This window comes from Sciurus carolinensis, chromosome 16 (genome assembly GCF_902686445.1).
Source record: "Sciurus carolinensis chromosome 16, mSciCar1.2, whole genome shotgun sequence".
Classification (NCBI taxonomy): Eukaryota; Metazoa; Chordata; class Mammalia; order Rodentia; family Sciuridae; genus Sciurus; species Sciurus carolinensis.
The window spans coordinates 53,141,358-53,155,763 of NC_062228.1; the positions used below are offsets into that span (position 1 = coordinate 53,141,358).

General features: G+C 52.5%; 1 protein-coding gene across 1 annotated transcript; it reads right to left on the minus strand.

Moving 5' to 3' along the window:
- Nucleotides 1-1,186: 1,186 nt before the first annotated feature.
- Ckm (creatine kinase, M-type) lies at nt 1,187-9,986 on the minus strand. The gene is made up of 8 exons (XM_047527796.1): nt 9,832-9,986; nt 7,177-7,374; nt 6,151-6,305; nt 5,628-5,760; nt 3,907-4,078; nt 2,723-2,846; nt 2,208-2,397; nt 1,187-1,710 (listed from the first exon to the last, which is right to left on the minus strand). Exons 2-8 carry the CDS (start codon nt 7,367-7,369, stop codon nt 1,532-1,534), a joined length of 1,146 nt encoding a protein of 381 aa, XP_047383752.1. The 5' UTR covers nt 7,370-7,374; nt 9,832-9,986; the 3' UTR covers nt 1,187-1,531.
- Nucleotides 9,987-14,406: the final 4,420 nt, after the last annotated feature.

Genomic DNA, 14,406 nt, shown 5'->3' on the forward strand with positions numbered 1-14,406 from the left:
AGGACTTGGTAACTGACAGATGCCTGGACTTCGAATGTGGGGGGCTCATTATCAGGCTGGAGCGTTGGGGTCTCTGGCCTCTGGAGGGGAACTGGGATTAGTGTTGGGCTCTAGTTGGGGATAATACTCTGAAGGACATTCCTGCATCTGACAGCTCCTTCATGCTTTGATCTTTGGGTGATTTCCAACCTTCCTATTTCAGTAAACCCGAGAACTCCTGGGGACATCTCTGGGTCTCAGTTTCCCCTCTGTAAAGCAGAAGGCAGATTAATCTCTAAAGGCCTCAAAGTTTGAAAGTGTCTTGGCCAGGTTTCTGAGGGCTCTGTCTTCTCCTTTTACTCTGTTCAATTTCCTTCTGAAACTTTTCTCTTTTGGGGTCCCCCCACAGTGTCCTTACTGATGGAGGCCTTGGCCTGTTTGGCTGAATGGCAGTCAGTGGCCTGCCCAACGAAACCCGTCCAGGTGCTAATTGATTTCTGTTACCAACTCCTCTCACTCGCCCCAGTTGCTCAGCCATATCCTCTGGCTTTTTCCTGGGACGAAGCTCTATAAAAAGACCCCTCCCTAGAGACCACATAGGAAGGCTCTCTCCCAAGTCCCACTCAGGAGGAGGAAACTGCTCGGTCAAATAACTCAAGGTGGGAACTGCAGAGTGTGCACAGTGGAAATCAGTAAAATGAGAGCGAACTGGACAGATGGGCCTTCAGCGGATCATATGCATTTCAGTGTGACCTTGAAGGATCACAAGAAACAAGTTCTAGGAGATATGGGAGCCATGGAAAGTTCTTGAGCAAAGTAAGAGAAGTTCCGAAGACTGGTAGCTACAGAGGGATGAAGTCAAACTGGACAGAAGGAGGCCGGTGAGAAGCTAGGAGAGACAGATGTACTGGATGTACAGGAGATGGCAAACGGGAGACCCAAGGGCCAGAGCATGGTTATTTCACGGCCGGGGTTGGAAAGGGGCCAGTGTTTGGCTGTGTGACGGTGAACCTCTCCTTTGAGTCTCAGGTTCCTCATAAAGGCTTGCAAGTTTTTGACTAGGTTCTGCGCCCTAATTCCACTTAATTTTAGAGATGGGCTAAAGCAGGCCTAGTACATGACTAGAGAGGGCAAACCATTTCGAGGACACAGTGGCCAATTACAAAATTGCCCCCTCCACCTCCCTCAATACTGTGCCACACCAAGCTAAGGCCACCATTGTTTTTATTTATTGCTTTGCGTGGAGAAGCAGGAGCTCCCGAAGTGCTGCGGAGCGCCTCATCAGCCAGAGCTCCTGGCGGTGGGCGGGGCCCTGGAAACCCGACGTGAGGGAGGTTTTTAATTGGCCAGAACCCAGAGGGTGGAGCCCCTTGGCTGGAACTCAGTGGAACAGCAACTCCCAGTAGTGCGGAGAGAGCGTCCAGGTAGCGGAACCTTTATGGGCGGGACTCTGGGGAAAGGGGCGGAGCAAGGGATGAAGGGTTGGGCCTCCAGTGGGCGGGGTCCTCAGATTAGACGGGCTCCAGCAGTCGGCGGCGGGCGGGCTGGGTGCCTACTTCTGGGCAGGGATCATGTCATCGATGGACTGGCCCTTCTCCAGCTTCTTCTCCATTTCCACCATGAGCTTCACACCGTCCACCACCAGTTGCACTTGTTCTACCTCGGATGAGCCCAGCCGATCGGCGTTGGATATGTCGAACACAGAGCCCACGGCAGCTGTGTCCACGCCACCTGTGGGAGCAGGGGCCAGAGGCATGAGGAAGGAGCAGCGGTGCTTGTGGGCCGGAAGTCGCGCCCGTGTCACCTGCGACAGGCGCGTGTATTCAATGCCTACACGTGACAGAGCCTCCTTAATGTCTGTTTACGTGGGGCCCAAGTGTTTGGCTTTAGGTACCTCGTCCCTCCACCAGCCAACTTAAAAATAAAGCGAAGTGTGTAAGAGTGGGCTCTGGAGCCCTGCTGCCTGGGGTCGAAGTCTGACCACACCCCATTTACCGACAGGGAAACTGATTCCCCGAGTATACAAAATGCATGTTATGTGGCCACGGCAACCATATATATCATACTAACTCCTAAGCTGACGCCCATTTTCCAGAGGAAGAAACAGGTTCACGGCGAGAAAGCCCTTACCGACCCCAGAACTTGCGGGGATATCCGCTCCACCTCCCCTTCCTCTACCCCAAAGGACCCGCCCCAGACACGGGGGTGTAGGGCATGCAGGGCCGCACCTGTGCCCCGCTTCTGCAGGCGCAGGCGGGTGAGAATCTCCTCGAACTTTGCGTGCTTGCTCAGGTGTGCCAGCTTCACATGCACGCCTCCACGCAACCCAGTGCCCAGGTTGGATGGGCAGGTCAGCACGTAGCCCAGGTGCTCGTTCCACATGAAGGGGTGACCAGCCTTCTTAAAGATCTCCTCAATCTGAGGTGGGGGAGAGGACCAGGGATCAACGCCTGCAGGGACTCCCAAATACACCCGCAACAAGATTCAGACGGCCCGGACACCCACGGGGATGGAGGCCGGGTTCCGAGGGGGCGGAGCTAGAGAACTGGGCGGAGACTTCAGGGAGGGGCCCAACCACAGAAGGAGGCTGGATTCTGAGGGGGCGGGGCTTGAGGACTCAGGAGGTGGGTTCTTGGAGGCTGGCCTTGGGCATGGGGTGGAGCCGGTTCGAGGGCGTGGCCTTGGAAAGAGGGCGTGGCCTTCAGGATGCAGTCAGAGGTCCGCGCGAGGGGCACACACCCACCTTCTGCAGCCCGACGCAGAAGCGGCGGAACACTTCCTTCATGTTGCCCCCCTTCTCCATAGAGATGACCCGGAGGTGATCCTCCTCATTCACCCACACCAGGAAGCTCTTGTTGTCATTGTGCCTAGGGTGGGGTGTGGCAAGAGGCCAGGGAGTCAGTTCTGTGGGAACCCCATTCCCCCACTGTCGCCTGAACACAAGCCGCCCTCCCCGCGCTGAAGAAAGCAGGCCTGAGGGACATGAGGTGAGTGACACTGGATTTGTCGCAGAAAATTAAACCCAAAGACTGCGCCCTCACAGGATATCCAAATCCTCAAATCTGGGAACAAGGACTTTTAGGGCTTAAAAATCTTTGAACATCATTCAATTAAAGAATCTTGGAGTAGTAAGTAATAAAGCCCTTGCCTAGTGTGCCCGCGGACCCCAACACACACACACACACCTCTTGGAATCTTAGAATCTTTAGCACATGGAAGCTTGGAATCAGAAAGGACAAATCTTGGCAATCCTACATCTGGGATTTGAGCCCAAGGAATCTGGTTCAAGATTCAAGAGTCTTTTGGTCACATTGTGAAACCTCGGAATGCTTGTATCTGACCAGTGCCTGGGTACACAGGCGCCTGGTACATCCTGGCCATTAGGACTATCTTTGTTACTATGACTGCTGGTTATGCTTTCTATGAATCTTTGAATGCCTAAATTAGTTCCACATAAATCAGCTCTTTTAGTCCTCACAAGAATTCCAAAAGTTAAGAGTTATTGGAATCTCCATTTTATAGATGGGGAAATTATGGGGAAGGTAATTAATTTGCCCAAGTCACATTTCTTTTTTTCTTTTCTTTTCTTTCTTTTTTTTTTTTTTTGAGACAGTTCTGGCCAGGCTGGCTTTGAATTCCCAGGTACAAAGGATCCTCAGCCTCCCAGGTAGCTGGGATTACAGGTGCCAAAGGGTCACAGAGTTAGTAAATGACAGAGTTGGGATTTGAGCCCAAGGAATCTAGTTCAAGTCCATGAATTCTTAACTTCTCTAGTCCAAGTTTCCCAAAATGTGACACACAAACCCCAGGATAGGCAAGGGTGGAGGAAAGGTCATGGTCTTTGACCATGGGGGAGGAGAAGGAGGGTCCTGGGGACTGGAAGAAAAGCTGAGGGAAGAGGGAGCTGAGAGGCAGAGGGGGGCTCACCAGATGCCGCGGGCGTCGGGCCAGTCCCGGGCCATGCCTGAAGCCAGCAGCAGTGGGGACACAGGCTTGTCGAACAGGAAGTGGTCATCGATGAGCTGCTGCTGCTCCTGCTCAGTCATGCCCTTCAGAGGATAGTACTTTCCCTTGAACTCGCCTGTCAGGCTGTTGAGGGCTGAGGAGCCACAGGAGACAGGTCAACAGCCTGCCCCCTTGAACCCAGCAGTGGGCGCCCCGGGACCCACACTGCTGCCCCTGTCGACTTGACCCCATGCATGTCCTAAAGGCACCTAAACACTGTGACAGTCTGTTCCTCCCCTGTCTGCCCAGGCCCCAGGTGCAGAAGGCAGATAGTCCCATTCAGTCCACCTGCAGGGGACTACAACTGCAGGCCAGGCCTTGGAGATTTGGGGAGCCATTAATAACAATTATTCTAAAATTGCCTGTAAGTGGTTTATATATTCATATGTATAAAATATGTTATGTAAGGATAGATTTGTATGCATATATAAAAATATATATTTATGTAATATTTAGATGCATTTTATACACTACTCATATGGTATACTACATATAGTACATATAATACATAAAACAATAAATAATATGTAACAATACATAACATTATATATGCTATATATAATATGTTATATGGTATACCTTATGCTATAGAATATATTTTATATGATAAAATATTTTATATATTAGCATAATATGTTACGTAGCATAATAACAGCATATAGTACATATGAGTGATATTGTCAAACTTGTATGTTGTTGAGGTTTTTCGCTGTTGTGTCTGTGGGGTGGAAATACTACATAATGACATGCTACGGTTGACATCTCTTCTGTGTGTGAGACATCACATTAATAGCTCACAATTAGTCGTGGTAAAAGGATTTAGATCACAGGAAAACCCTGAAAGCAGGACTTTCTTCCCTACGGAGCCAGTGGTTAAATATTTACCAGGACCAAGCCAGCTGCAGGTCCTGCTGGTTCCATCAGCAAACACACTTGCACTTCCCCTGCCATGGCCTGTTCTTCACCCCCAGCTGGGCCAAGGTGGGTGCCCCCTCAAAGTCTCTGCTCCCGCCATTGCCTGCAGCCCAAGGAATCCATACAAGTGTGCCCCTGTCCCTCTCCACTCAACACCCTCCAGTGGCCTAGCTCTGAGTCAAAGTCAGAGCCCTATCAACAGCCCAGAGGAAAGAGTCTGACCACTGGCACTACTCTGACTTCGATCCCCACTTGGCCACCCTGCTTCAGCCCACCTGTCTCCTAGTCCCCACCACACATACTCTGGCCCCAGGGCCTTTGCACTTTCTGTCCACCTGCTTGCAGTCCTTCCCCAGCAGTCCCTTCCTGCCAACAGGTCTCAGTACTTCCTTTCTAAGGGCGCTCCCGTCAGCCATTCTCTAGCACCGCCACCCCATTTCTTGGCTCTGTGGCACTTGTTCATTCACTGGTGGCTGTGCTTCCCCTCATCTCCCAGCCTGCTGAGCTGTGTGAGAGCCGTGAGCAACTTCACCTCGCTCCCCACACGGGGCGGGAGCAATCAGAGACTGCACGAATGCATGAACACACAGGGCCGAGGTGGGGACCCTGGGGCGGCCGGCGTGGGACGTCTCAGGACTGCTCATGTCTTGACCACTGGGACCTGCGACCCAGCTAACAGTGCCAGCCATCACCAGGGCCAGGGCCGGGCCGGGCCGGGCGGTGCTCACCTTCCACCGACAGCTTCTCCACGGCGCGCCGCTCGCCCCGGGAGCAGTGCGGGGGCAGCGTGTAGCCCTTGATGCTGCGGCCAGTGCGCACGCGGCTGCTGAGCACGTAGTTGGGGTCCAGGTCGTCTCCGCCCTGGACAGCAGGTCAGTCAGTGCCACCAGCGAGCCCAGTTCTGCCCCAGCTCGTCCTGTTCCCGTGCTCCTCCCGGATCCCCTCCCTCCCTCTCCCTCTCCCCCCACACCTCCTCATCTGTCCTTGTTTTTCTTTTCTTTCCCCAAACTTCTTTCCCTTCCTCCTCTCCCCACTTCCGTCGCTCTCCATCTGTCCCGCCGCTCTGCTGGATCTGCCCTCGCCCTGTCCCCGCGCCCACCTCTGACGCCCCCGCCTGTCCCCTTTCCTTGTCAGCTGTGCCGCCCGCCTCTCGCCTGCCTCTCCGCCGCGCCCTGTCCTCCCCCATCGCCGTGTCTGTCCCCGGCTCTGCTCTGCGTCTTCCTCTCACCCCAAGCCTGCTCGGCAGCCCACCTTGAGGTTCTCGTGGTTGAGGTCCGTCTTGTGCTTGTCGGTGGGTTTGTAGCCCCCGTGCCTGTCCTGGATGATGGGGTCGAAGAGATCCTTGAAAACTGTGTAGGACTCCTCGTCCCCGGCCACGCAGCCCACGGTCATGATGAAGGGGTGGCCTGGAGGGTCGGACTGAGGTCAGAGGTGCTGTCCCTGGCAAGGCAGGCCTGGGCCCATGACTGTCACGGCGCGTGCGTGTGTGCGCACGCGCGTGATGTTCTCAAGCGGGGCTTCATTCAAGACCCCTGAGATGGGAGGGAGGACTAGGAGAGGTCGGGGTGGCATCTGGGGTGAGTAGAAAATGCTAGAGGCAGCAAAGGAGAGTCTCAGGGACCAGGTACAAGGTACTGGAAAACCTTATACTGGAGTTCCCAAACCATGACATTTTAGCCTAAAATAATAATAATAATAATAATAATAATAATAATAATAACCTTGAAAGACCAGTTATGGGCTGGGGATGGAGTGCAGTGGTAGAGCATGGAGAAAATCTCAAAACGAATTGCCAAGTGCAGGGCGCAAGCCTATAATCCCAGAAGTTCGCCTGTTCCCCACCTGGGGAAGCAGAGGACTGGAGAGAGGGGCCCCTCTCGCGTCACATGGTGACGTCACTGTGGTGCTCTGCTCTTCCAGGGGGTTCTTCAAGAAAGAACCCGGATGCTGGGAGTGCACACACTACCCGGCTCAGCTCTAAGAGCTGGACTGCGGGACTCTGGTGCTTTCCCAACATGGGCACTCATTTTTCAGGTGAGGAAACTGAGACGCAGGGAAATTTCAGTGACTTCCTCGGGGGTCTCGCCTAATTGTGCACATGTATCCAGTGCCGTGTGCCCATACCCCACGCCGTTCCCGTGTGTCACTCATTGGGGCATCTCGCCACTGGCCGAAGTGTTTCCCGATGTGCAGACAGGAAGACGGAGCAGGGAGTGGGGCGAGCTGACAGCCTCCATCGCCCCCCGTCCCCGTGGTGCCCCATCTGGGGTGGCTTACCTGGGTTGTCCACACCTGTCTGGATGACGTCATCCAGGGTGAAGCCAGATGGAGTCTCTTTGTCACGCAGCTTCTTGTACAGGTCAAGGGTCAGCACCTTGGCCATGTGGTTGTTGTGCTTGCTGAGGTCCGGGTACTCCTCCTCAGGCTTGAAGTTCAGCTTGAACTTGTTGTGGGTGTTGCTGAACGGCATGGTGGCTGAGGGGGACAGGAAGGAGTGGGCAGAGAAAGAGAAGGACCAGGGTGGGTAGTTCTCAGCCAAAGTTCTTTCCCAGCCTCTCGCTGTCCCCTGGGGAACCTGTCAATCTTTTTTCTTGTTATTTCGAAATCAATTCACCCACTTATGAAAATTACCTGTGCCCTATTAACTGGCCCATCCACAAACAGATGAAGAAAGGTGTTTTAAGAAGCCTAAGATCAGGGCTGGGGCTGGGGCTCAGTGGTAGAGCGCTTGCCTGGCCTGTGTGAGGCGCTGGGCTCCAGTCTCAGTACCTCATATAAACAAGTAAGTAAAATAAAGGTCCATCAACAACTTAAAATAATTTTTACAAAGAAACCTTCCCACGTCATCTATTGATTGGATACTGGAGACCAGCACGCTGGAGGCTCCTGAGCACAACCAGACTGACGTCACCCTCACGACGTTCCCAGGCCCGCCCCTCACCCGGTTGCCTTTAAAAGAGCCCAGGGACCCGAGAGCACCTCACTCTCCAGACGGCTCGCATCCTCCCTGCAAGTGAATTCATCGCTCTCCTAAATAACCCCCTGTGCTTCTGAGACGTCCCTAAATTCATTTCTGCATCGTGTGTCAAGAACCCCACTGCTCCTGAGTTGAGGTCCCTCTCTCTAGGAGCTCCGCGGACCTCTCTGGTGACAGTGTTGGCGTGGGGAGCCGGGTGGCAGGCAGGAGAGGAAGGGCAGCTCACGTCTGGCAGAGAACAGCTAAGGAACCAAGCGAGGTTTGGGGGTCAGGCAGACGGTGGGACTTGAAGCAAGAGCTGTCCCCTCTGAGCCCTGCGTCTCGTCAGGAAGCATCAGGGGTCTTAGGGCCCTGATCCTGACACATCCTGGCTAGGTGAGCCAGCTCTACGAACATTGAAAGAACTCGTTTTCTCCAACTGGGTAACAAGAGGGAACCCCCAGGTCAGAGAAATATTGTGACATAGAGAAGAGTATAGGCTCTGGAATCGGATGGCTTGGGTTCAAATCCCAGCTCTACTACTTGTGACTAGCTGTGTGCCCTTGGGCAAGTTGCTTAACCTCTCTGTGCCTTAATTTACTCAGCTGTAAAATGGGGATCCATAGCAGCACTCACCTCATGGGAGTATTGAAAGGATTCAATGAAAATGTAAGTCAAGAACTTGGAACAGCCCAGCACACAGTACGCGTACTTTGTTTGGCATTATTGCTATTACTATTTTACAGGTCTGTTGCAGACTGGTGAGGAGGCAGAGGAGAGGGTGTAACTGGGAATGAGTTTGTAAGCAGAGAAGGGACGTGGGCTCCACGAAGATCAATCAAAAGATGAGGAGCAGGGTGGGGTGCTGGGCAGCTGTCCCTGCTTCTGCTCGCTGCCAGCTCTGCAGGGCTCAGTTAGAGCAGAGTTCAAATCCCACCTATGCCATTTCTCTGCTGTGTCACCTCAGGACAATCCATAGGCCTCTCTGAACCTTGGTCTCCTGAGTTGAACCCTGGGGTTCCCTGGGGTGGAGCTGGGGCCTGGTGCACTTTGACTGCTCTTATCCTTAGTATTATTTTACTCACGAGACCCAGGAAGGAAGAGAGACCCTCCAACAGAGGTGGGCGGGGGACAGGAGTGGGAAGCAGGGAGGGTTGTGGGAGCGGGTGAGGTGAGGGCAGGGGCAGGGCAGGAGGGCAGGGGCCCGCCAAAGGCCTCCAGCTGCTGTCCACCGTGGCTATCTTTAGAATCTGGCAGGCTCCGCGTCCCCCCCAGCTGCCACCTCACCCCACACTCCGTCTCAGCTTGCGCCTCGTCAGCAGCCCAAGGCAGGTGGACCTGCGGCCTGGAGGACAGCACGTGGGCCTTGGGCTCAAGGACGTCCCCGGCTTCCCACCCAGACCTCCTCCCTGCAGAGGGTGTCCCACCCCGTCCCTGCCAGGGACACCCCAGGGGAGCCGAGTTCAGGCAGGTGCCCCAGGAGCCACGCACCCAGACCCCAGGGAAACTCAGTCCTGCGGTCACACCTCCAGGCTCAGGGACACACCCCAGACAGGCACGCAAAGGAGTCACAGAAAGTCAAACGCGCGGTCTCGGGGCTGCGACCGCCATTGCTCAGGGCGCCCCCAGCACCTGCCCTGGCAGCCCCGACAGGTGACGTGCCTCCTGTGCCCTCGTGCCCAGTTCTAGTGACAAACTACCAAGCACAGGCCTGGACCGCCCGCGCCTTGCAGGGGTGACAATGAGCAGCCGTCCAGACCCTCTGTCCCCTGATCCCTCCCCACACCTCCCGGCTCCTGCTGCAGAATATCAAGTCACAGTGGGGACACTGGCGGAGAGGACTCCGAGACCCCCGTCCCCCTCACGGCCAGCCCACCCCAAGTGTGGCAGGAGGCACAGGCCCTTCCAGCGCCAGGTCAGCCTCCGGCACCCAGGGGACCCTGCTGTGATTGCCACCCTGACTCCCCAGGCAGTACCTGGCTGGCTGTGCTCAGAGGGGCTGTCTGTATCCTGCAGGCGACTGCGACCCAGGGGAAGGACCTGCAGCCCCAGCCTTATACAGGGGACTCTGGCTGGGAGGGGCCTGGCGGGCAGCCGAGCCTCTCACCTCATCGCTGGGCACCGTGCCCACCCTGAACCCAGGCGTGCCTCGCGCCCAGCCCATGGCCTTGTATGGGCTGCCCCAGGGCCGGGCCGCCCCCTCCTCCTCCACGCTGGTCCCCCGACCAAGTGCTGAGTCGGGCTGGCAGAGACAGCTGGCCCCCGGCCGGGAACATGGGACAGTGACTGCTGATGTCCCGGCACGTAGAAGCCAGGCTTCCCTGACCCCTGAGGCTGCTGCAACCACCAGGCCCCTCCTGGGGACCCTGCTCAGCCCCTAGGGACCTTGACCCTGACCAGTGGCAGCCCTGGGCCCTCAGGGCTTGCTGGGTGCCTGCATCTGGGGATGGCTCCCGGGCGATGACCTCGGTGGAGCCAGCGGCCCCGTTAGCCAGAGGACACAGAGACCCGGAGAGCCGGTGACTTGCCTACTGCCACCATCCCATGGAGGGCGAAGGCCCAGGCCGCCCCGGAGGCCAGGGCAGCTGACCAGGAAGCCCGCTGCTCCCCTAGGTGGAACCCAGAGGGCGGGAAGCCGGGCCGCCCGGCTGAGCAGGGAGATTCACACTCAGGGCCGGGTTGGCAGCGGTGGCTGCCCTCTCCCTCTCCCCCCAGTGTCACTGGGAGATTTCCGCTGGGGAGGGGACAGGCCAGCTGGGAAGGGAGTTATTTTTAGGGCAAGCTCTACCATCTCCTCTGGGAGGCCCGAGGTGCTGGGGGGGCACGGGCAGCAGGTGTCGGGGGTGGTCTCCACGTGTCTGGGTTAATTATAACCGGGTGTCTCGGGTGTCCCCAGGCCTTGCCTCCTTACAAGGGCAGCCTTGGGCGCTGGTGGCTGCTCCCGCCCCCAGGGAAAGGTGGGCTGGGCAGCACCGAGCTCAAAGCGCACTGGAATGGAGCCGGTGTGGCTGCAGCAGGACCTGGTGGCAGCCCAGTGGTGACTGGGGACCTCAAGGGCTGAGGAGAGGGGCTCTGCTGAAGTGGGGACTGAAAAGACCCCTGCCCCACCAGCTCAGGCCTATTTTAAGAGAAAAAGAAAATTATTAACGGGGCATGTTAAAGGAATTTATCTGAAGATTTAGCTAAGAAAGAGGCAGGATAATTGGGAAAGTCAGAGCATGTCTGAACTAACAGGAGCTGATAAGCAGGAACTATAAAACTGTCCTGTAAAACTTCTGATACCAGATTCCTGACCAAGGACAGAGTAAATAGGATGAGATAACAAAGGACTGTAAATGACAAAGTAAAATTATGGCTTGTGAAGCGTGTTATCCTAAGTTCTGAGCCGCTCTGACCCCCACCCCACCCCCAGGAAGGTTATCCTTAACAAGGTTCCTTCTCAGGCCTTCACAGATAAGGTGAGAGAAGTCTGTGTTTATACATTCTTTAATGTATATTAAAGAATATACATTAATATACATATAATTGCTGCGGGCAATTAGGGAAAAACCGGTGTTTATGCAGGTGCGGAAGCGCGAGGCTGCGGGTAATCTGGGGAAGCCTGTGTCTCTGTCTGTGTCTCTATCTATCATCCCCCCTCTCCAGTTAAAGTAAATTCATGGCTTTCCAAGGATATCTAAATGCTGGATTCAAAATAACCAATAAGAAATCTGTTGCTTACCGCGCGTGAAAGCTGCCCCTTTACCCTATAAAAAACCTGTACCCCAAAGCCCGGTGTGCCAGTTCACCGAAGCTCCGGCTGAGGTTTTGCTGAGCACCCACAGGCGCCTGTGTACCAAATAAATAGCCTCTTGCTTTTGCAGCCAGTGTCTTTGCGTGATCTTCCTTGGACAGGGGGACGGAGGGTCTTTCATTTGGAGGTTCCACCGAGATGTGCTGCCCCGAATCCCTGCCCGAGGAACTTCTGGAAGAACTACTGGGAGGTAAGCTGGCCAGCTCGAGCTCGTTGTCGTGTTGTCATATTTCTTTGCATGTCTGTTTCTACGTTTCTTGAGCGCAGCGTTTGTATGATCATGCGTGGTCACTTTGTACTTTGGGCAGCCCGAGAAGGAGTTGACGAACTCAGACTTCTCCCCTGCCACCCTGGGAGACGTCCTAGGGGTCTTGGTGCCCGATTCGTCGGGACTTGTTTGGTGCCCGATTCGTCGGGACTTATTTGGTGCCCGATTCGTCGGGACTTGTTTGGTGCCCAATTTGTCGGGACTTGTTTGGTGCTTGATTCGTCGGGACTTGTTTGGTGCCCGATTCGTCGGGACTTGTTTGGTGCCCAATTTGTCGGGACTTGTTTGGTGCTTGATTCGTCGGGACTTGTTTGGTGCCCGTTTCGTCGGGACTTGTTTTTGGCCGGAGGGGCTTGCACTCTCCGACATTTGATTTCTTCGGTCCGTGCCGAAGACGCGCAGCGTTTGTAATCTGTTGTCTGGTCTGTGTTTTCTTGTGTCCTGTGCCTGTTTCTTAAATTCCTTTTTTTACCAGCAAGACTGAAATGGGGCAATCCATGGTAACCCCCCTGAGTCTCACCCTCGACCATTGGCAAGACGTCCGGAACTGTGCCGGCAACTTGTCGGTCGAGGTCAAAAAGAAGAAGTGGGTAACCCTCTGCACTCTGAATGGCCAGCCTTCAACATAGGCTGGCCCAAAGAAGGGTCTTTGCGACTCTGTCGCATTTGAGTGACTCTCACATCTGAGCAGCTTTTGTGCTGCATTCTGGCAACTTGTCGCTTCTGGTTAACTCTTGGCCCCATTTGGGCATTGTGTTGCGCCTGGGCAACTCTATGATATAATTGGAAATTGTTTGTTTTTATTGACAAAGTACCAGCTAGTCAATTTTTGATTTAGCACGCTATGTGTCTGTCTGTGTATTGTACTATATGGTCTTTACTCTTGCCTTCTATTAAATTCTTTATTGTGTTAATCCGATCTTAGGCTTAGGGATACTCATTGCAGGGTACTTTACAGTCCTTCTCCTTGTTCCTGAGAGATTTGTTTACTCCAATCCCCCTAGGCAGAGAGCTCAGCAGCTCCATTCCTCAAAAGTAGTGAGAAATGATGTTTTGTGATCTTCTGCATTCAAACCTAACCTGATTTCTCAACCAGGAAGAAAAAGGGTTAAAAAGTCCTGGGTAATCCCCCCCCCCCCCCCCTCTGCCTGGCCTTGCCAAAGCCTGCATTGGAATGTAAACTGCAGCAGTCTCAGCGGGAAGGGGGGGGTAACCTGAAGAAGAAGAAAAAAAAAAGGTGTCCGTTTTAAACTTCTACACAGAACTAACTTATTTTCTAGGATTCTTTGTTTGTTTTGTTTTTCTCTAATGCTGTATTTTTGAGCTCATAATTTTGATCCTGCATACCTAGGTTAATGATCTTTTTCTTTTTGATCAGTTCTATTTTTATTCAACTAGAGTTTTTGAACATCTGTTACATTGCAATGGAGATAAAGTTACAAGGCCTTTGATTTTGTGTTATTTGTATGTCGTACTAATGTCATGTTTTGTCTGTATCAAAACTGAGCGCTCCTAAAATTAAAATTTAAAAATGGATCCAAATACTTTTAATTCACGTGATTTAAAGGTTTAATTCAAATTGGGTAAACTAATGAAAGTAAAATGTCTTTGAAAATAACTCACAAGTCCCTAGGTGGTCAAGCAAATAAAATATTGATGTTAATAAAATGTCTAATATCAATTGTTCCTAGGACTTTTCTTCAACAGGAAAGAGACAGCAAATACTGTTCAGGACACTTGACTGCTTTCTTGGTTTTTACAGAATAAGTGAATTAGAGTTAACATGTATGGGACTACTCAAATGTGTTTGTTGGTGACATCTGATTAATTTGCAAAATTAAAATGCTCATTGTTAAATAACATCAGGTACTCTTAACTCCTCAAATTCCATGGGGTATCATACTTAAACATTATTGGTGTTTTCATAGGTTGGTAAATAAAAGGGTTTAAACTTGCTTTGTGTCATCACTAAACTAAAAACAAGGTTATTAAGAGTTATGTCCTAACAAGTGCAATTCTATATACAAAGGGTCCCAAAAGTTTCAACTGTGTTTCAATTAGAGTACTAGAAATAACAAAATATTTAATCTTATTAAAATAGAGCAATTTATCTAAATTCAGAAATTTCATAAGAGTTGTTTCAGAATGTGAACAAAAAGGGGTCAACAAATAGGAAAGAGAAAATAAAAGGTTCTGGGTTTAAAAATATATTTAATAAAAAAAATGTTTCTGGGTAAGAAAGTGCCTGTGTGATGGAATACATGAGGGTCTAAGTAAGTGCTAAGAAAGTCTGTGTGTAAATAAAGGGCAAGTTTCAACAAGTCTGTGTGTAACTAAGTTGGTTGTGTGTATGTGAGACAGCTAAAGCTATTTAAGGTTTTTCCTAAAGTGAAATACTAATGTTCTGATATAAACCAAAGTTTAATCTATATGGTAAAATGACATGGTAAAATGGCAAGGATTTCTTAGAAACACTAATTTACTCTTTGT

What these genes read in the sequence shown, in the direction of transcription:
- Ckm (XM_047527796.1), bottom strand. Translation starts at nt 7,369, where the DNA reads ATGCCGTTCAGCAACACCCACAACAAGTTCAAGCTGAACTTCAAGCCT. An exon ending in GACAGGTGTGGACAACCCAG is followed by an intron (nt 6,306 to 7,176) that starts GTAAGCCACCCC and finishes CCGACCCTCCAG; the next exon opens with GCCACCCCTTCATCATGACC. An exon ending in TCAACCACGAGAACCTCAAG is followed by an intron (nt 5,761 to 6,150) that starts GTGGGCTGCCGA and finishes CCTGCTGTCCAG; the next exon opens with GGCGGAGACGACCTGGACCC.